Genomic DNA, 21,759 nt, shown 5'->3' on the forward strand with positions numbered 1-21,759 from the left:
TCCACACTTAACAGAAAACATTGAATAAATTCACTCCAGAGTTTGCCACTTGCAAGTTACACAGTTTTCATTGCTAACTCAAGTATTCATTCATCTTCTGCACGATAAACACTTTATATTTTTGAAGTGAGTCCTTTCTATACACAGCAACAGCTGATTATATTTACTTAAGACATAAATAACCTTCAGTGTGAAGGCTGTTTGGGGATATCACCCTTATGTATGTTTTTTGTTGCTTTTGTTCTGAGTTGTATGCTTGGCTTTCTGGGAATTTTAGCAGAACATAGCCAACTGGCATGATATAAGTACATGTGAAGTTATTGATCTCAGTCCATTTTTCTGACTGGCGAAAAGTTTTAATTTTACTTACACACTTGGACGAGTCTGTGGTCGTAAATGTGCCATTTGGTCAGTTGATCCTGATGTAGGCCTTTGTACTACACCTGCAGACTGAGGTCCAGAAGAGGCCGATGCAACGATTGCAGCAGACAAGAGAGGTGGTGGCGGAAGTGGAGGATTCATATTCTGATTTTAGGAGAACAACAAAAAAAAAAGCAACAGCTGATCAACATTGTTTGATGAGTTGCATCAGTTGCAAAACCGAAGTATGATATTCTAAGGAGATGGGAAAGAACACAGCTGAGTTCAGTATTCCTTTACCTACTGGTACAATTATAACTGTACGGTTAGGTTTGTCTTTATTTCTCTTTTTCCAGTTTAAAATCTTGAAGTCTTGGCAGCTAATTAAGCAAGTCACAAGCAATTTCTCAGCACAGGAAAAACGGTAAGCTTTGTTTCCAATTATAACATCTTTAGGATAGGACTCAATAAAAATTCAGAAGCCTTCCAGGAGGTAGATTTTGCATCCTACTGCTGACTGTACTTCAAAACGTGATTGTTGTTGTAACCTGAAGCTGAAACATAATATACAATTCAGCAGCAGTGCACCCAAACCCACCCATTCTGGGGAAAATTTTCTTTTGATGTATGGGTCACAAAAGCGAGCACAATATGAGACTATAGTCACTGAGCTATTGTTACCACTTTCTCCTATTCTTCTAGTTTAAAGAGCTAGCTTTTGAAATTCAGTATTATCAAGATTGGTAATCTTTAACAAACACCCCAGTAAAAATGCACAGTTCCTTTACAGGCAGATCGTAATGGGGGTCCTGCCTACAGGCTTCTGTGCCTTTTGAGAATCAATGGAGCAATTGTTACCTTCTGCTCTGTAAAGCCTCAAACAATTCTTTAGGACCTTGTGTACTGATGCTCCTGGGAAAAGTCTCTCACAAAAGGAGAACTTTTCCTTCCCCCATCCAAAAATAATTATTTGTGTTACAGCGCACACAAAAAAAGGGTAAAAAAAACCCCAACCTCCACACATTTGAAAATGTGAAATTGAATTAATTTCAAACATGATCTTTGACTTAACGCAATCCTTTAATATTGAAACAAAACTCTAAACCACGCCACTTCAGGTTTAAAAACCACATAAAAAATATAAATTAACAAAATGTCCTGAAGTACTGCCTGGCTCTTCCAGTACACCAGCATATAAATGCACAGCATTACATTATCAGTTTGGAAAATAAATAATTGAAAGTCATTTTAATTCCCCTCAAACAGCCTACTTCTAAAGGTTTTGTTTTGTTTTTCTAAAAAAAAAAAAAAACAACCCAAAACCTATAAGGAAAATAAGTTTTAGTTCTACACTATGTGATTATTACCTCGCTGCATTTGGTGAAAGTGTTAATAAAAAGAGAGCTCTCTGAACTAGTCTTACACTCTCAAGATACAGCAAAGCACAGCATGATTAAAAGCTTTCAAATCTAGAGAAAACTAATTAACTCTTATAGTTTTGCAGCAAAAACTCTTATACTCAGTTATGATAGGAACTGCATGGTATATTGTGAAATATTCTTATTTTATTTAAAGCTTTTTTTCTGATTGTACTTCAACAATTTCTAAAGACCACACAGGCCTCATGTATCCAACACAAAGCAGACATGACCTGCTGAAGAAACATCATTGTGAGCTTTGATACCAATAGTTATTTACAAAAACGGCAATTGTATTTGCTTCACATTCTAGATCCCCATCCATCCAACAATCTTTTTAAAATATCTTGATAATTCATACTGAAATACCAACATTTCTCTTTCAGTTCTTTACAGCAGAAGCTACTTCCCCCTCCCAGTTAGCTTCAGCAAATGTCTTATCTGAATGTAAGCATCTAACTTTTAGGCAACATGTCTATAGAATACAAACTCAAATCTTTTTTTAGGCATCTAGATTCCTTTATACATGGTAGAACCTGCAAATCCACATTAGCAGATGATTAGCTGGAAAGTTTTAAAATTAAACCTATTCATGCACAATATCAAGGTTGTCACGACTCCACACTTCCTATGTCTCTAAAGATGTAAGTGCTGGGCGTTGTGTTTTACTCATTTGAACACACAATATACATTGAATTTTTAGCTGCAGTAAAGGCACCTTCCAAGCTCCATTTTATTCTGCTTTATTCAGGTTCTGCTCCCCTCCCGGTGTCTATTAGTATGGTAACGAAACCAGCAGTGAGCCACAGCCCAATTATACTCCTGAAGACTTGGCAAGTACTTAGAAATCTAAATAAACCACCTGATAGGCTTTAGAGGACTAACACTCCTCAGTTTACACTGCTACATCTTAATAAAATAGATCCAAATGCTCTAGCCAAGTTTTCAAGAAGTTTTCTGGCATGTAACCCTTTTTCTAGCTATTGAGAAACATACCTACGTCCAGAGCACAAGCTAATTTTGATGGTTCCCATGTTCAACATTTTGTGAAAGAATATATGCAAACCCCATGTGATTTAATAAAAAATGCTTATCAAAATAATTAAGAGTGTTTTTATTTTAGATAGTTGAGGGGGAAAAATTAAAAGTTTCTGAAACTTCTTTTCAGACCACAAGTGTACTTTCAAGCATATAAAACAGCAAATCAGTGATAAAGGATTTTTTTTAAATTGGAAGATGAAACATTACATATTTGATGCTTAATTTGTGTAAAAACTTCAAATAGTACCTATACTCATGCTCTAGAAACTCATACGTATTGCTAAGTTTAAATATAATTAGGCTGCATTCCCATATCAGTCAACTGGAGATTCAATAATTATCTCACCCAAAGAAAAACAAAAGGCACAGCAGAGGAAAAAAAAACATTCATTATCTGTCTTCACTCCCACAAAGTCTAGAAAAAAAAAATATGACTTGCAAAATCCCCTGAGGGCTAACAAATTAAGGCTCATGTTTAACAAAATTCCTAAACTATAAATATATGTTATGAAGAGCAGGCCTCATACGAACCTCATCTTTTCTTTCAGCTGCTTCCTCTCCCCAACAAAAGTCGATTTGAATTTTTGTTGGTTCGAACTCAGACAGTTCTTACTTAAACCTCCTTCTTACTTATGCTGTTGAATCAGCTGGAACTACATGAGAGCGCTAAATGTCATCATTATACTACAACTCTCACAGCTTGTGCCTCATTAATAATAATTCAGACTACCTCATATAATTTAACATAGAGGGCAATTTTTTTAAGTGTGTGGGCAAGAGAACAAGAACCAGAAAAAACAGGTTTTTTTTAAATTTTTGAAACTTTTGGCACGTGAGTGAACATAAACTATCCAAATATAGATTACCTATTTCTGCTAGTGAAGTGCACATACCAAGACACCATTTCAAAGTCAACTTATTCAATCTGCAGAAGTAGCAATACGGATATCTAGGTCAACTGCAGTCCAAAATACTTTTAACTTCTCAAGAGACTGTAAAGGCAGAATGAAAGGAAGGTAAGTTATCTGTTGTTGCTACATTCTGTTTTTCTTCTGCTGCTTTTGAATGTAACTTCAACTTTGCTGTGGTATATTTTGTCTCTGTTTTTCCCATATCATGGTTCAAATCACATACTTCCTTTAAAAGTTTTTTCAGCAAATTCTATGGCAACTAGATCTCCTCCATTAGATAACTACCTTATAAATTACATCCAAGAATTTCCTCCCAAGTAAATGGGCCTTGCATAATTGTACGTGCATATTTTCACCCAACAACTACTGAACTTCACATCTGCTATTTATATTTTATAAAGAACTTCAAATATACTAAGCACCTACAAGGTTCAAAAATGCCAGTGGCCAAGAAGAGCACGCCAATTAACGACCCCATTAAGGGCAAAGTTGTGGTTTGAAGTCCCAGAGAACCGTGTGAGTGATAATATCAAGTCAAAAGCCTAAGCTGGGAGAAGTTTGTCTCAGTTCATAGCTTCTTCAATTTCAAAGAATCAAACCTCAAAACACGAAACAGGAATTAATGCTGCTGGCTAAAGAACTAGGCAACAGAACTGCTGCTGTAAAATAAAACTTTTAAATAAATTATCACAGGTTTTCTGAATGCAAATTAAAATTTGCTTAAGTGATACAAGCAGCAGATAGTGTATATGGTCACTCGACAAAAGCACTCTAATTCCTAAGTCTTATCTGTGTCAATTTTGGCTACAAATTTGTAAATTAATTCCTTCATACAACGTTTGGTACCAAAGAGCATCTACAGAAGATTATTATGGACAAAATAAAATCAATACAATTGGCATTTTTTGAACCACCATACTCTTTCCCAAAGTAACAGTGTAAACAAACTAAAAAGTGATCCTGTATGTGTACACAGACAAAGGACTCACAGGCTCCTCTGGGCTACAAATTAATCCCAACTGTCTTAGAGAAACTTGCTGCCCAACAAGACAGCTCAAAATATCTCCTCTTAACAATAAAAAAAGCCATCTTTCTTACATAAGACACTAGCTTTTCTCTGCTTCTAGATTCAGGACAGATAAATGCAGCAAAGATGCATAAGTTCAGGATTAAGGTAAAGGAATATATCCTTCTTTACTTCACTGATGGGGAATCATGCTCATCCTTTCTGATTTTTTCCCTTTAATATGAGTTTGGCCTGAAGTAAAAGAAGTTGTATAAATGGTTTGCTCTGAAAGAACAATCAATTACTTTAAATAGTGTTATAAACGCCAGAATGATTGACAGGAAGAAGATCCAATTAATCCATCTTCGTGGTAAAGAGAAACTCTCCCTCTTCCAGTCCAACTTCCTTGTCATTTGCTTAGTATTCAGAAATGAAGAAAAAGCTGAAGGGAGAAACTTTGAGAAATGCAGGAGTTTATACTTACAAAAGCAAAAAATACAAAAGCAAAAGGACTCAAGCCAACCACTTCTGATGTATTAAATCATACAATCACAATTGTCCCGTAGCTTAAAATTAATGCTCTGAACATCAGGGAGGGTATTTCCAGAAGGTAAACGTCTAGAGACACAAGAACATCACTTTCTCTCCTGACCTGTCAAAACTGTTTTGCACATTTCTAAAATTAGAACAAGAGTTTATGAAGCAAGAGGAAAAGTGGAGGTAAAAGACACACTTCACAGTCTGTGACAATAAACTGGATCATCATCTAATATCATCTATAGAAAAGAACATGGGACTGTAGCCTCAGTTGCCAGCTCATATTTTAGTCATGCTGAAAACAAGTCAAGAAGAAACAGAACATTATGTACAGAAGGTTATTGACTTTTAAAGAGGGTGGCAGAGAATAATTTAGATTCTCAATGGGAATTATATGCCTAATTGGAAACATAACCAGGAACATGGTTATCACAACGAGAAAGTAGCACTCCAGGATACAGGACGATCATGTGGCAGGAGTTTCACTCCATGCTGCATTTAGCACTATAATTTAATTCCTGTGAGTACCAATGGTGAGACTGCTGTTGAACATGCTTATGCAACTAAAGCACCCGAGGTGGTTTAATGACTTTGCATCAGCACCAAAATAAAGTATTTTTCAATGTTGGCATCAAAGAACAAACTACTGATTCTTAATAACAAACAAAAGTGTTTGTTACTGAGAAGAGGAAAAAAAAAAACCACCAACTTCTGACAGAGCTTTTGAAATTATGTCCTTTTTTTTTTTTTTTTTTTTTTTTTTTAAATTATGCTTTGAATCCTGCCTACCCTAGTTGGACTTGATGATCTTGAAGGTCTCTTCCAACCTTAATGGTTCTGTGATACCCCATCCTCTCCAAAACATGAGTGTCTCAGCTACAAATCAAACCAATGTGTTAGCTAGACCCGTATTCTGCCTAACAGCACAAATGGTACCAAAACTGATTTTGTTTGCTCATTTCTTACTGGTATTTTCTGAAGGACAGGATGAAAGAAGTATAAAAGATTACATGGATTAGTATATAAGCAGCTAATTGTTTCTAGTGTTAGATGTACACCCCAGATGCAAAAAAAAGGACCTGGGGTCCTTCCTGATGGACACCTAGTTGAACATGAGCCAACAATGTGCCCTTGTGGAAAAAAAGAAGGGTAATAGTATCCTAGGCTGCATTAAGAGGAGTGTTGCCAGCAGGTCAAGGGAGGTGATCCTTCCCCTCTCCTCAGCACTGATGAGGCCAGACCTGGAGTATTGTGTCCAGTCCTGGGCTCCCCAGTACAAGAGACACACAGACCTGCTGGAGAGTCCAGGAAAGCATCACTAAGATAATTAAGAGACTGGAGCATCTCTTCTATGAGGAAAGGCTGAGAGCTGGGACTGTTCAGCCTAGAGAAGGCTCAGGGGAACTCATGAATGTATATAAGTACCTGAAGGGAAGGTGCAAAGATGACACAGTCTGAAAGAAACAGTTTTTCACTGTGAGAGTGACTGAGCACTGGCACAGGTTGCCAAGAGAAGTTATGCAGTCTCCATCTTTGGAGATATCCAAAAGCTGTCCAGACACCATCCTGGGCAACTGGCTCTAGGTGGCCCTGCTTAAGCAGATGAGACTAGATGATTGGATGATGATGGTCCCTTCCAACCCCAACTGCTCTATGACATTAAACTATGAATCTAAACAGAAGGAGATTATTAACTGGTTCCAGATTAACATACATTTAACAGTAGGATTGCACAGACGATCCACAGATTGAAGGAGTTGTTCACAATAAAAGGACACAGCATTGCTACTGCTCAACCTGCATTACCCAGCAAGGCAGGGCCAAAGCATACTGTCTTTATAATTGTTAATAATAAGGTTATCTGTCTGAAGAACAAAGAATGTGAAATACACTTACCTGGATAAGAGCAATTACTGTATCACTAACGACGATGAAAACTTGTGGGATCATGGTGGATATTTAGCTGAACATAAACTTTGTGCTACGCTCAGGCCAAATGAATGAATGCAAATTCTCAAGATACAAACATCAGACTAACAGGATAAAAGTAAAAGGGTCATACTATCAATATTTTCACCACTGAAAAAGACCCAGTTCTGGAATGCACTTACCATGTGCTTACCATGCCAGAAGGAAGTACTGGAGATAATTCAGAAAACAACATCATCACAATTTTAAGGACCGGAAAGCATAACTTAGAGTCACAAAGCAAGCTCTTAAAATGCAATCTCTCAGCTGCAACCCAGCCACATATAAGTATTTACTTAAACAACAAAAAGTTAGTAACAGAAGACAGACAATTCTGCCTTCGATTTTGCAGACAAACGTATAAAATGATCAAAGTGTCGAAAGTTGAAAACAAAACCAGACACATTTAGCAGCAAGGCTATTCACCATGTTTTACTTGCTTTAAAGGCTGCAAGGATAATTAGACACCTAAACAAGATCAAGCCTTGGGGTTGTTTGTTTTGTTTGTTGTTTGTGTTGGGTTTTTTTAAACAAAGGAGAGATTTATTATTCAACTGTGCCCCGTCTCCCTCTCCCTCCCCGGTTAGGGGCACAATTTTGAACTTGAAACAATAAATAAATTTTGAGAATTCCTATGGTCAAAATAAAGGCTCATTAAGTTCCCTTGCAGATATCTGAAAATTGGTATCCACAACCTTTACTGCCGTTTAGGTCAGGATCTGATAAGTGCAGTATGATATAGAACATTCCAGAGCTTCTCCATCACAAGCACAGCAAAATACAAAATTTCAGTTGGTTTTGGAATGAAATCCTGCACTTTTTGAAGACAATGTCATTTTCTTTGTCCAAAAGAAACAGCACTGCAGTGTATTCCTTCCTTTAGAAGATGGCCATTTGCAACAGTTTTTCATATTGATCTCCAAAAATCTAATGTTCTTCTGGCCACAGGTGGACACACAACTAAAATAATTTTATTTAATTAGGAGAAAGCAGAGTTTTGAAACTTACTTCAGAGAATCTCGATAATATTGAGCTAAGAAACAGAAATATGTGGCAGCTGTGGTCTCAATTGATGGTTTTTTTTAAGATCTTGCTTGTTTCCCCTAACCTTCCCCCCAGCATAATCTCTTTCCTACTCATGCTGAAAAGAAACACTGTTCTGGAAGGAAGTGTGCTTCTTGTGTTTACTACAGCAAGAGGAAATCTGGAGAAATGGATATGCATGACAGGATGCAAACATTATTGTATCAATAATTCTTTGGCTATAGTTCAATGTAGACCATTGTCTACCACAAAGACAATAATAAACATAACAATAACATAATTTATTATTAAACTCATAATAAAATAATAATTTCAAATCGGAATTGAGAAAGAAAAAAGAGACTGTACAGACCAAAGATAAATGGCAAGGCTGACTTTTCTTAAAATATACTTACACCAAGAGCAGCTTGGTAGGTAACTTCTGATGGGAAGGTAAATGAAGGCCCTGTTGTGACTGGGCTGCTAGGGGGTGGAGTCACAATTAGCCCTGTAGTACCGATATGAACCTGTCAAAGAAAAAAACCAAAAACAAACAGCAGGGTCAGTTCAGAGTAGTTTAATAAGAGCTGGTTTTGACACAGCTGTAAGCTTCATGGTCAAAATCACCAGTACTCTACTATCTGTAACTTTAGACAAGAACTAATTTTTTATTAGATACTCATACAAACAGTATTGGATCACACCACTCACTTTTTTTTCCTCTTCCCTTATCTTTCAAACACTTTAGAGATACACTGAACCAGCAACGTGAAACATACTTTTACCAATGTTAGTTTTCTTTTTTTCCATAAAAGGCTGTCAGATCCCAAAGACATGCAAATAAAATATATTTACTAGCTTATGTAAACTGCCACCAACATTTCTTAGTCTCCAGTACTCTTCTCCCAAAATGTAATCTCTATGTGAAACAGACAATTGTACAGAAAATACTTCAGTTAGCTTCTAACTAAACACTTTGAAGAAACAGGAGATTAACAAATAAAGCTAGATATATATTTCTATTAATCACAATTAGATTAATATGGTACATTTCTGGAATTCATGTAACTTTCAAGTTGAATCTACCTTTTACTTGCATGCACTTTATTAATATCCAAAATTATATTCAATTTAGAGAAACCCCAAGAAATTAAATCACTCCAGTTTCTAGTTTCCACAGTTTAATAATCTGTGGCACTTAAGAAATTAACAACTGTGACAAAAATTAGCTTACAAGACCAAAAATATTTGCTATCATTGTATAAGAAGTGCTGTAAAATGTTTTCCTTAAATCCTCTCATGTCGGAAAATAAACTTTGTGAAAGCGTAAGTTATTATTAATTACGTATAATCGATAATTTGAAGTAATCTGACAAGATCAGAAGCCTATATATTTATTAAAAAATACAATTTATTTATATTTGATTTCATGCAAATTACCTGAGAAGGGGCACTACAGGAAAGTCCCGTCAGCTCACTTATGCGGGCTGCTGCAGTTGGGTTGCTGGAGCTGATGAGGACAGGAGGACTAATTTCCATTGAGTGGCGATTCTGAGAAGACTGTGAAGACTTGTTGGACATAGTGAGGGAGGTAAAAGAGTGCCGTTTTTTGGTGTTTTTCTTAGTATCGGTGTGCTTTTGGGTTGAATTGTGGGCTGCCCCAGAGGTACCTTCTCCAGAGTCAACAGCAGAACCTGAGGGCTTATCCAACTCTATCAGCTGTTTGGCTGCTGTGTTAAACTACAGAAGATAGTCAGACATTAGTATTTGTTTATAAAAATCACCTGAATATAACAACAACAACAAATCTATTTTCCTTGTATTCAGAATAGAATTTAAAACATGCAATTTAAAACTGACATACTGACCTAGTCTACAAACTAGCCATTACAAACTCAACGCACTTACTGTTGGGCTGGCGTGGACTACCCATCAGAGGTAAAATTTCAATTTCAATCAATAAAGGACATTATGCTCTAGTCTAGCCATGGCTTAATTCAGCAATATCCGCTGCATGTATTATCTAGAAGTCAGATTAATCACAGCAGCTCCATTTGACCTTATAATATAAAAATCTGTATTACAAAATTTCTTGAATGTTCATTTCATTTTAAGTCTTTTTTGTTTTGTTTGTAACTATGACATAAGCCCACACCTTTTCATGTGGGCTCTTGAGGACATTCCTTCTACTATCCCTTGGTATTTAGGCATGTATCTTTAGCACTACCAGTAGTAAAAAAACAGGCTTCCTAAATGTAGACGTAAGAAGACAGTAGGACAAACTAAAGATCCAGTTATATCAGTATACTGCCTGACAACAAATAGCTATACAAGCATAAGATAGTATAAGGAGAAAATTCTGTGGAAATACCATTTCAGCTTCTGAATTTTCTGAAATTTTACCCATTTTCCCACAAGTCTTAAGATACCTACTATACTCATTAAGAGTTTTAAAGCAGTATTTTACCCCATCAAAACTCTACTAGACAATAACACATCATTAATCATTATTAATTTTTTAATATAGAAAAGGTTTTCAAGTGGTATTTGAAAGAGGAGATCTGGAAGGAAATTCCATGCATATACAGAAGAAATAGACAAAGTTCAAAACTAGGACTACTGGAACAATGAGGAGTTGACATAAAAACCTACTAGGATGTAACAGTATGAAAATTAAGATCACGAAATGCTTGAAGAGGAAGAACTACCTAGAACATTCTGCAGTGGAAGAGAGGCATAATGGGGGATTTGAAAAAGGATACAAAAATGAGAAGATAGAACTTTTTCCTCAATATTCTTATTGTTGGTCCTTTAGAAGGCAGCTGAAGAGAACAGGAAGTATAGGACAAGACAATGTATGTAAACATTCCTAAGAAAAAGGTGGATGACAGATTTTCCCTGCTAATACTGGGCATGGAAAAAATAATTTTGTACCACTTGTGTAGTACAGAAGACATAACCATACAGCTTTCTCCAATTAATTTGTAAGCCCATTATTTAGACAATTTTTTAAATTTATTAAATCTAAAATTTAGAGCAAACATACTTTTAACAGACCAGTGAAAACAATGTTATTTTATCACAGAATACTGATCCAATGCTGAAGGACACGAAACAACTACAAAATAAGACCAGAAAAAGCCTGCTTGCTACTCATCCTGTCAGGGTCCTATCCATCATGGAAGAACATGCAGGCTTTTCAAAGACTAATCATTTCATACATTTTGCACATTTTATTTTTTCCAATTCAGGTTGAAATTCTTCATGTCCTTCCTGAGAATCTGTGTCTTCCATACTGTCTTATACAATGGTTGCAACCACTTCTACTCCTTGCTAAATAAGGGAGTAGATTAGATAAGAGCCTGTTCAGAAATTACACAGATCAGAGAAAGAAAAGCAGTAGTCATTTCTAAAACAAGAACTACTTAATTGGAATAGTTAAGGGATCACACAGGAATAAAATACAAAACCAAAAGCCACTCTCTCTGCTAAAAGCACCCCAACGTACCCGTTACACCTAATTATGTTTGTTTACCTCCTGAAGCTATTTGTGCTTGCAGAATCTGATTTCCTCTATACAGAAGTATTATTTCCTCTCTATAAGAGAAGACTTAAGGCTCAGCCATGGGACTGATTCATATATAAGCAATGTACTGAGCTTTCTTATGTAGAGAAGCAAGCACAAGACAGTAGCATGAACCTAAACATGGAAGTGAACTGCATTTTCTAGAAACAACCTGAAGATAGCAATAGTTGCAGAGTATTTTGCAGAGTGCGGTTTACTTCTTGAGAAGAGAAATCAAGAACTTGCATGCATTTTCTAATGAAATGGCTAGCAACTATTCAAGGTCACCATGGGAATGCATCCCACTCATCACAGAATCATTAAGGTTGGAAAAGACCTTCAAGATCATCAACTCCAACCATCAACCCAACACCACCATGCCCAATAAATCATGTCCTGAAGTGCCACATCCACACATTTTTTGAACACTTCCAGTAATGGTGACTGCACCACCTCCCTGGGCAGCCTGTTCCAATGCTTGACCACTCTCTCGGTGAAGAAGTTTTTCCTAATATCTGGTCTAAACCTCCCCTGGCGCAACTTGAGGCCATTTCCTCTCATCTTATCGCTGGTTACTTGGGAGAAGAGACCAACACCCACCTCGCCACAAGCCCCTTTCAGGTAGTTGTAGAGAGCGATAAGGTCTCCCCTCAGCCTCCTCTTCTCCAGACTGAACAACCCCAGTTCCCTCAGCTGCTCCCCATAAGACTTGTGCTCCAGACCCCTCACCAGCTTCGTTGCCCTTCTCTGGACACGCTCCAGCACCTCAACGTCCTTCTTGTAGTGAGGGGCCCAAAACCAATCACAGGATTCAAGGTGCGGCCTCACCAGCGCCGAGTACAGGGGCACGATCACTTCCCTACTCCTGCTGGCCACACTCTTTCTGATAGAGGCCAGGATGCTGTTGGCCTTCTTGGCCACCTGGGCACACTGCTGGCTCATGTTCAGCCAGCTGTCAACCAGCACCCCCACGTCCTTTTCTGCCGGGCAGCTCTCCAGCCACTCCTCCCCAAACCTGTAGCATTGCATGGGGTTGTTGTGACCCAGGTGCAGGACTTATTAAACCTCATACAGTTGACCACAGCCCATTGATCCAGCCTGTCTGGACCTCTGCAGAGCCCTCCTGCCCTCCAGCAGATCAACACTCCCACTCAACTTGGTGTCATCTGCAAACTTACTGAGGGAGCACTCGATCCCCTCATCCAGATCATCAATAAAGATACTGAACAAGACTGGCCCTAGCACCGAGCCCTGGGGAACACCGCTTGTAACTTCATGCTGTGAAGTGTTTCAATACAGCGTTCCTTTCTGCAACAAATACCCCTGTAACTATTTCCACATTTTCCATGTCAGTGGTTTTCTGTGACAGACCTATTTGAACCAAAGTGTTTTTAACTTTAACATTCACATTTATTTGTTTTTTTCCATTCAACAAAATCTTTGCTGTAACAGGTAGCCTGAAATCCAATTCCCCTTCCCATCAAAACCCAGGAAACATAACAACTCTCCAAATGGGGCAAGACAGAGGTGGACAGCTGAGCCACATCTCAGTGCTGTGGTAGGCTAGCAGACAGGTTTCTGCCTGCTTGCGGCCATCTGGAAAAATTACTAAGTCGACTACCATGCAAGACCTATTTCAAGGTTTCTTACAGTTGTGCTTTACTGTGCTTACTTTAGAAATTAATTCAGGTGTTCTTCACTCACATGTAGATAGTTAGAATTTATGTATCATCACTTTCTGAAATTAAGTGGAAACACCATCCTCTCCCTCAAATGATCTATCCATAGTCATGCAAAATCTTTATTTATGCAATTTTACCACATCACCATAAGTCAAGGAGTTATTTTTCCACATTACCAACACTATTATTAGTCAAATTCCAATTTCTAGACAACATTTTACTTTCACATATATTGGGAAACAAAGGAGTAAAGTGTAAGTGCAACTAAGGTAAATGTTGTCCTTATTTGACCTTATTATTTTTGCTAAGCATCATCCCAGAGGATAGGCAATAGCTTAGAAACATAAATTCAGCTTTGCAATTAAAGTGTCAGAACCAATATATTTTGTCCAAACCAGTGGAAGAATCATTTTGCAAATCTGGAACAGACCACAATCATGAGCAAAGATTATATTAAATCAATTTTTGAAACAAATGAAATAGTTCCGTATTGCAGTTTTTGTTGGGGAAATTAATCAAAACTACAATGCTCAGAAGCTGTCATTGGAATGATAACACCGAGATTATCACATTCAAATATAGACTATAATTTTCTACCCAAAACTAACAATCTCTGTTTTCAGGCGTAATATACAACATTCACTTTTAACATAAAATTTTCTGTTTTAAGGTCCAGGCAGTCAAAACAGTCAACAAATAGAGGAAAGTTCCCAGAAAAGGCTTTATCTTATTCTTCGGGGTTAGTATTGTTACAAAAGTCTGTTGTTTTTTTTTTTTTTATTTCCTAAGCACTTTAAATCAGATCATATCATTTAACAGTGACAGAGAAAGCTTAGCTTAGTAAGTACAATGTGAAAAAGATCATGATAGAAATCTAGAATGTATAGACACCATAAAAAGTAACTATGTTTTGAAACACTCCTGTTTTGTACAGGAGGAGTTGCTAATATAAAACCTCCAACCTGACACACTAGCTACATAAGATCTTATGTTCTCATTGATTAAAACACTGTGTTAACTGATGGATGCAGTAGTATAAAATGACAAATAACTTAAAATTTCTACTAGTGAACATGTTAGATCGTTTGGGGTTTTATTCCCCCTACATTTATATAAGATTATTTCTTTACAAAGCTAGAGGAGCTGGATTAATACAAAGGTGTTTCCCAGTTGTTCATGTTAACTTGGGAAAACAAAAGTTGTTATTTTCTACTGACGCTTTGATTGAAAAGTGATTCCTTTTCCCTGATTTTTCTTCTGCTATTCTGGGCGTTTGTATTTTCTACTTATTCTGTATGAGTGATGAATAACTTGTAAAAATGTAAATACTTTTTACATTTGGAGTGTGTTTACTAAGTGTTAAACCACATAAAAATGTCAAATTTGAGGTTTTTCTAAGAAATGTATATTGTATCCAGAACTATACTCCACATAGAAAAATTCCAATAGTATCTGTTTAGTTCTGATTAATCTTTCTTTTTGGAACAGAGATAAACAAAAGTGTTATGAACTTAACCATACAGTTTCTAGACTCACTGCATTGTATTTCGTCACTGTGCAAGAGCCTGGCTGACTTGCTTTTAATGCAAGCGTGTTGAAATTCCATCAGTCAAAAGTCCAGTAATTTAGATATGTTAATCAAGTCTTACTCTAGTAAAACTGGAGGGCTTCTTTGGTTTTAGCACTTCTTAGAAAGCAAAATTTAATTTTTTTGCAATGTTTTGCATTATTTATTTTTAATTTACAGATAGAAGTAATTATTTCACAATGCTAGGTGTTTACAGCTAAAGACGTAATGTTTTGTGACTCAGTTAACAAACTATACTTTTAATGGAATCACTATAAAAATTCCTCCCAAATGTTTTCAATCTTAGCTTTTATTATTACCACAAATTTAGTAAGTGAAAGCGATATAAAAGAATAGAGCAGACAAGCAATCAAGCAATCACTGAATCATAAAATGGTCTTCCAGGTAACAAGCTGTCCTCAAATATAATCAGAATTTTTCATGGACTTCAACATACCTAAAGTTTATTCTGTGACCTCATCGTACAGGAAACATTGCAAATTTCAGACCTATACTACAGAACAAACATCACAGACTACACTCATTTTAAAGTTAATGACTTCAGAAAGTCTCCAGTAAATGCGGCTACTAATTCACATTAAAAAAAAAAAAAAAAGAAAAAGGATGTGGACTAACGTACACATTATGACAAAAATAGGCAATGATTACAGGACTGGGAAATAGAACTAAAAAAACTATATAAAGATGCCTCAAAAATATGAATTACTTCTCATCTTTGGCGTCTTTCTTAACAACACAAGTAAGAATGGTTTGATATACTTGTTTGTATCAATTGCCTGCATATTATCCAGAACAACAGTTATATAATCTCAGAAAATGGGTATTTCAAAATTCAAATTGATAGTTTCCTGCATATCTCACCGCTCTTCATGACAGCATGTTTCAATTTAGTATATACTGAAAAAAACCCCTATCTGATCTCTATCTGATCTGAAATATCTCTTTGGGTATTATTTATCACTCTAGATTTCCCATATCATCTTCGTGGGGATTTGTGAGTGTGTACACAAGTGCTTGTACCTGTTCTAAAAGGGTTAACTGAAGATATGTTTTCTTATGGAATTTGTCTAAAAACATCAGTGAAATACATTTTGTGACTGAGTATCATTTTTACGTATTTTTTTCCAAGAGTATATCTCTGTTTTGTAAACTTTTGTAGGAGATGGAAACAGAGTTGTTATCAAAATAGTTAGCCCAAGTGGCAGCCCAAGGAAAGGGCTTTCTCTAACTTGGCAAAGTAAAGTGATTTTGTTGTAAAAAGCACCACAAAAACCTTTACTGGCTGAACTGAAGGGGCAGTTACTTGCAAGGAGCTAGGAATGAACAGCCAGGGGCAAGAACTTCTTAAAATGAACTTATTCTTAAATTCTTAAAAAAAACTTCTTAAACTGAAGCCAGAATTGCACTAAGCAGGTTGAAACCCTTTCATTGCTGTTTTTTCAGTCATGTGAAAATTTCTATCCCCAGATATACAGATCCTTACATCAACCTATAAAAATGAATAGACATATCTTCCCTTAAAAAAAAAATTCTATGTTGGCTGAACATAGCAATTTTGAATTAAGTTCCCATCTCATCAGGGTATTCAGAAATTGAATTAATAAAACCTGACTTGATTCTTAGTACGTTTACACACTTCTTCTGTGACCTGAGGTACATATTATCATCCCACAGGTAATGTGAAAATACTTTTTTTCACTGTTATGCCTCATTTATTTAAATGAAATCTCTTCAGTGGGAGAAGTGTACCTTACCAAGTATCCATAGCATACCTATCAGAAAAAGACAAACACTGTTCCAAACCTCTATATCTTTCTGTAATGCAAGTTTTAATAATCATTGTCACATAATCACATCACCTATGTCTTTCAACTCGTAAACCTTAAAAGGTTGGGGAAACTCTCAACTGCCACCTCTCACTGTAAACTGTCATATCACGTATGAGAAATGCACGAAGACACAGAAGATTTTACATAAGGGTCTTTTGGATGTAAAAGTCAATGCTTTACCTGCTTAACAACAGCCTATATTCTCTGACTTTCTCCTGCTAATTTGGTTTTGGGAGTCAGGTATAAAGGACAGTGCAAAGATTACAATTTCTCTGACTTGCTGATTGCTTTCATTTTGCAGTTAAGTGTGGTTTGTGATTGACTGCATGACTCCAATATTAACAAGAAAACACAGTGACTGCCTCTAAGTACTTTCATTCCAATTCTATTTAATGAAAACAGGTATCAAATAGCTAAGTAAAAATCACCGGTTCAACTGCTGAGGTAATTAACCTTCCCAAACTAAGCACACAGATCTTCAATTATTTTAGGTCTAAGACTATTTATACCTCAGGTTATTTTAGAATCATCACCAGTACTGATTATTTTTCCTTTTAGAAGATGAAATACACAGTGGGCCCAACCTTACTGAGGGCCCAACTTTACTCACCTCAACATATGAAATTGGAAATATTCCTATCTTGTCAGCCAGCATTCCTTCTGCCCAGTTTTCATCCACGCGGCGAATTACAGTCAGAACATCATCCTGTGTGAACATGCAGTGATTATGTCTCCCAGCTCTAATTAAACTTCTAATTTAATTTCCCTCCATTACGCACAGGTAATCAGAGAAGGTGGTACATGGACAAGAACAGCAGAGAAGGCACTCTGTAAAAGGAACATGCCGCTTTTGGGGTTGAAGTCAGTTCCAGCCGTTCCTTTTCCTATTTTGTCAGAGTTCAGCTAACTGTCCACAGCTAGTCTCAGCCATCTGACTTCACCCTTACTGCCAGGCTTCCTGCTGTGTTCAATCCATGGTATTCATCAATCCCCCTTTAAGTCCCTGGTATTCATCAACAGAACTACAATCTTTTTCCTTCTCAACTGACTCATTACCTACTCTTCCCTAGATGTTGCTTTCCTACTTAAGTACTTAAGAACACTGGTAAGTGATATTTCTTTCACATCTACATGGAGCATTTGGGATAGATATGGTTTTGAGAATGTTACATAAAAAAAGGGTTTATGTGCACATTAGACACTGCTCTTGCTTATATGTAATTGTTCCATACGCAAGTTAAAATATTTGGAAACAGATATGCTTACTCAAGTGACAGTGCAGATTTGAAAAAAACAAAATAGTTTGCCAACAAGTTAATCAAAATATGCAAGCTAATGCCAATCATCCTCAACAGTACTGCTGTTCTGTCTTGTAATAACCACTGTCCGTCCACGTGTTAATATCCTTCTTTTTTAGAATTTTGGCCATCCTTTTCATTTTCAAAAGGCAAGGATAGAAAAGCTATGAGCTCACATTTGATCTTGCAACATTTTTGTGCAATTTGATAAACTAAAGAATCAGACTGGAAAAAAGGATTCCTGTTAAAACTCTGTATCATTACGTGCCTTGCAAAACAGAAAATTAATCACAATAGAAACAAGAACAGAAGAAACATCATATTTTCCAAAAGGCAATTAGTAATACTATAGAACGACAAAGTTTAGTAGGACTTTGTGCCTAGTATCTAGATCCTAAAAAGGTCACTGACTAAATGCAAAGCTGAAAATAGTACCAACTCAAAAATTTAAAATAAGCATTTATTTCGAAGATGGAACACTTAATTCATAATATAGGTTATTTCTCATAAATTAAGACCATTACTACTGCAATTATGAAAAACTGCATTCTCAAAAACAAAACCTCAGAGAAATTATCTGTAATTTAGGAAGAGAAAGCAGGCAAAACTAAACAACATAGGAGAAATACCTGCAGAACTACTTGCCCTTTTTGTATTTAATAAAAAATGCAGACAAGACTACAGAACAGTCTTATTATTTCTTATCCAAGTGAATGAAATTATTAAAAGAAAATAATAAGTTTTATTCTGTTTTTACCTTTGCAAATGGTAAACAGTCTTTATCTGCTTCCTTGTCTTTTACTTCAAAGTCATAAAGTGCTTTGCACTGAGGCGGAGGTTGAGGTAAAGGTTTAATAATCTGAACAAAATTGGTAGGAAAAAAGCCATGGATGCCATTGACTTCTCCATGATACCAATTTTCATCCACCTGTCGACGCAAAATGATGATGTCTCCTTTACTGAATTTAAGATCTCCAGGTTCTTTTCCCTCGTAGTTATACAATGCTTTGGCACATGGTAACTGAGGTACACCCTAGAGAAGAAGAAAAAAAAAAATCACTAGAATTAGATGAATGTTACTAAATGGAATTTGTATTACATTCTTCTATATAGTCAGAAGACTATGAATGCAACTGTATAAAATTGCGAAGTAAAATTATACACAATAAAACTATTTTATTGCAATGATTCTACTGATGTTACCCAAACATGTAGGAAGAACTTCAGTCCTATAGAGTCTTAATATCCCCCTAAATTTCATTATGATTTTCATTAATGCTACAATGTTGCTAGACACAAGAGAGGCACAAAACAGTAATACTTCAACCCTCATGTACTAATTCACTAAGCTTCAACATTAAAAAAAAAACAACCCACACAAAACAAAAAACTGGAAAGTATCCTGATCACTTGAGAGATCTGACAGAAAAATGCTGCAAGAAAATACAGCACTAGAATAACAAATTTGCTCTAAGACCTTTAAGGTGTATCTTCTTCCTGATTTTCTTATCATTTTCCTCACCGTACTTATTTCACAGGCACAGAATGCTAAGGATAAGGACATAAAGGAGGTGTTTTCCAGCTTGAAAAACAAATCTCACTTTATTAAAGGTGAGCTATTTTATCCTGGAACAACCCTTTAAAATTAATATTTATTTAAAAACCTGGCTAAAAAGCATTACGGGGAAAAATCCGTTGAAGGTGTGCATCCTTGAGTTTCATTCACTTGATTCCTCCGTAATATCTGAAAACTATACGTCATTGGTGCTGCTCTTGGGTGTATGTCGGAAGGATTACAATATAATACTATGTCATCCTCCCTCATATAGACCGCAGGTATTATTTTTTAATTGCTCAGTCTCTGCTTCCACATCGTGCAAGAGTGAGCCATAAAACTCTACAATTCTAGTATTAGGGCTACTGCCTTCAAAACTCTTTTCTCTCCAACTTTACATGCCTAGAGGAGAGCTCACTCCCTTAATGATGTGAACAGCAGCAACCTGCATTACTAAGACAGTCTTTCCATAGCAAAGACATCATTTATAGTCAACTAGAGCACAGTATTTCACATCTTTAATGCTATCCCTTATCAGAAAGGCAAATTTTAATGAAACTCAATGTTGGCAATATTATTCACCACATCTACCCATAGCATGTCTTCTCCTCTCAAGTCTTCTACCAGCTCAGATTGTAAACTGGAGTTGCACTTGCAATATCTCCAGAGGTACACACACAACACAAGGAAATTCTCAGAAGGAATTACCACTTCCGAGTCTCACTGATCACAAGACAGAGGGCTTGATAATTTATCTCACATTTAGCACTTAAAATTTTGTCTTTCAATATAATCCAATTTGTTTGGACATCTTTAATTTTTGTGTATGGTTTTATAAACAGATTAATAATTTCATGAATGGATGAAGAGTATCTTAAAGATTAGCTTATTTAATGATTTTCTTTCTATACCAAACATTCAAGGGAAACCATATGTATATATATAGGTACAGACAACTATGATTTACATATGAATATATGAAAAAAATCACAGTTCATTCTATTGCATCTGGGAAGAACACTAAAACTATTATATTAGCGAATCCATGCAATTGTTCACAAAAACTGGTGATCTTCAGACTGAAGCAAACAGTATTTTTCTTCATGATCACACTTAACTGCATCAGTGCAGAACGTAAACATCACTGGCACAGTCTGCGTAAACCTGGACAGGGAAAAAGACATCAACTAGAGGGCCAACATTTGTGGGCCCCAAGTGGTTGAGGGGGAAATTCATGGCCACAATAGGAGAATTAAAAAGTATTATATGTACGTATGTATTTTTTTAGTCCTACGCGCTCTCTGCAGAGTAAACAGAGAGAACAAAGGAAGCAGTCAGCGTAGAAGTAGTAAGCACAAGTGCGGACCATAACTGGGCGGGGGGGAGAGGGCAAGTTGGAAGCAAAAAGAAACACATCTCTACACCCGAGAGGAAACACAGCTTGCTTATCCATTGCCATTCCAATAACAAACCAACCAGCCAAAAAAATTACAGCCCTTCAGTGATTACAAGCCAAAGAATTACTTGGTAGAAAATGAGCCCCAAGCAATTATGGCTACTACAAGACATATACATCTCTCTCACGCTGGCGGGAATAGCTGAGTTCTCCCAGGAATCACCCCGTTGTCCTGGGAGAAAGCTTTCTACCTCTGTGTACTTAGGAAGAACTTTAAGATTGTCTGTGTGTATAAAATACAGTTGGGAAAAACATCTTTTTAAAAACAAACAAAACCAAAACCAAAACAAACCAGGAATGCCAGCACAGCAGATCACGTCAGAGTGATTGAACTCATCGATTAGTCATCATTTAATTGTTAGAACTCAATATTGCATTTATGCAGTTTAACACAAAGCCTCCCATGAGAAAACCTTCACTCAAACATACAAACATCTGTTTATATTTTATAGTTAGTTCCTTCCCCAGTGTATAGGTTGAGTTTCTGCAAAACTTGCTTCCCACATTAAAAATGGTTCCAGT

At 36.4% G+C, this 21,759-nt stretch overlaps 1 protein-coding gene across 1 annotated transcript in view; it reads right to left on the reverse strand.

The window, feature by feature from the left end:
• The window catches only part of SH3RF1 (SH3 domain containing ring finger 1), a gene marked incomplete at both ends in the record, with an annotated part of 86,462 nt that overhangs the window by 15,593 nt on the left and 49,110 nt on the right, over nucleotides 1-21,759 (reverse strand). The window contains 5 exons of the mRNA XM_081999535.1: nucleotides 371-525; nucleotides 8,681-8,791; nucleotides 9,705-10,004; nucleotides 17,539-17,634; nucleotides 18,984-19,259. Coding sequence (XP_081855661.1) covers nucleotides 371-525; nucleotides 8,681-8,791; nucleotides 9,705-10,004; nucleotides 17,539-17,634; nucleotides 18,984-19,259 — 938 coding nt within the window. The remainder of the gene's footprint in view (nucleotides 1-370; nucleotides 526-8,680; nucleotides 8,792-9,704; nucleotides 10,005-17,538; nucleotides 17,635-18,983; nucleotides 19,260-21,759) is intronic.

Source organism: Phaethon aethereus, assembly GCF_964289735.1.
Source record: "Phaethon aethereus genome assembly, chromosome: 4".
In the NCBI taxonomy this organism is placed as follows: Eukaryota; Metazoa; Chordata; class Aves; order Phaethontiformes; family Phaethontidae; genus Phaethon; species Phaethon aethereus.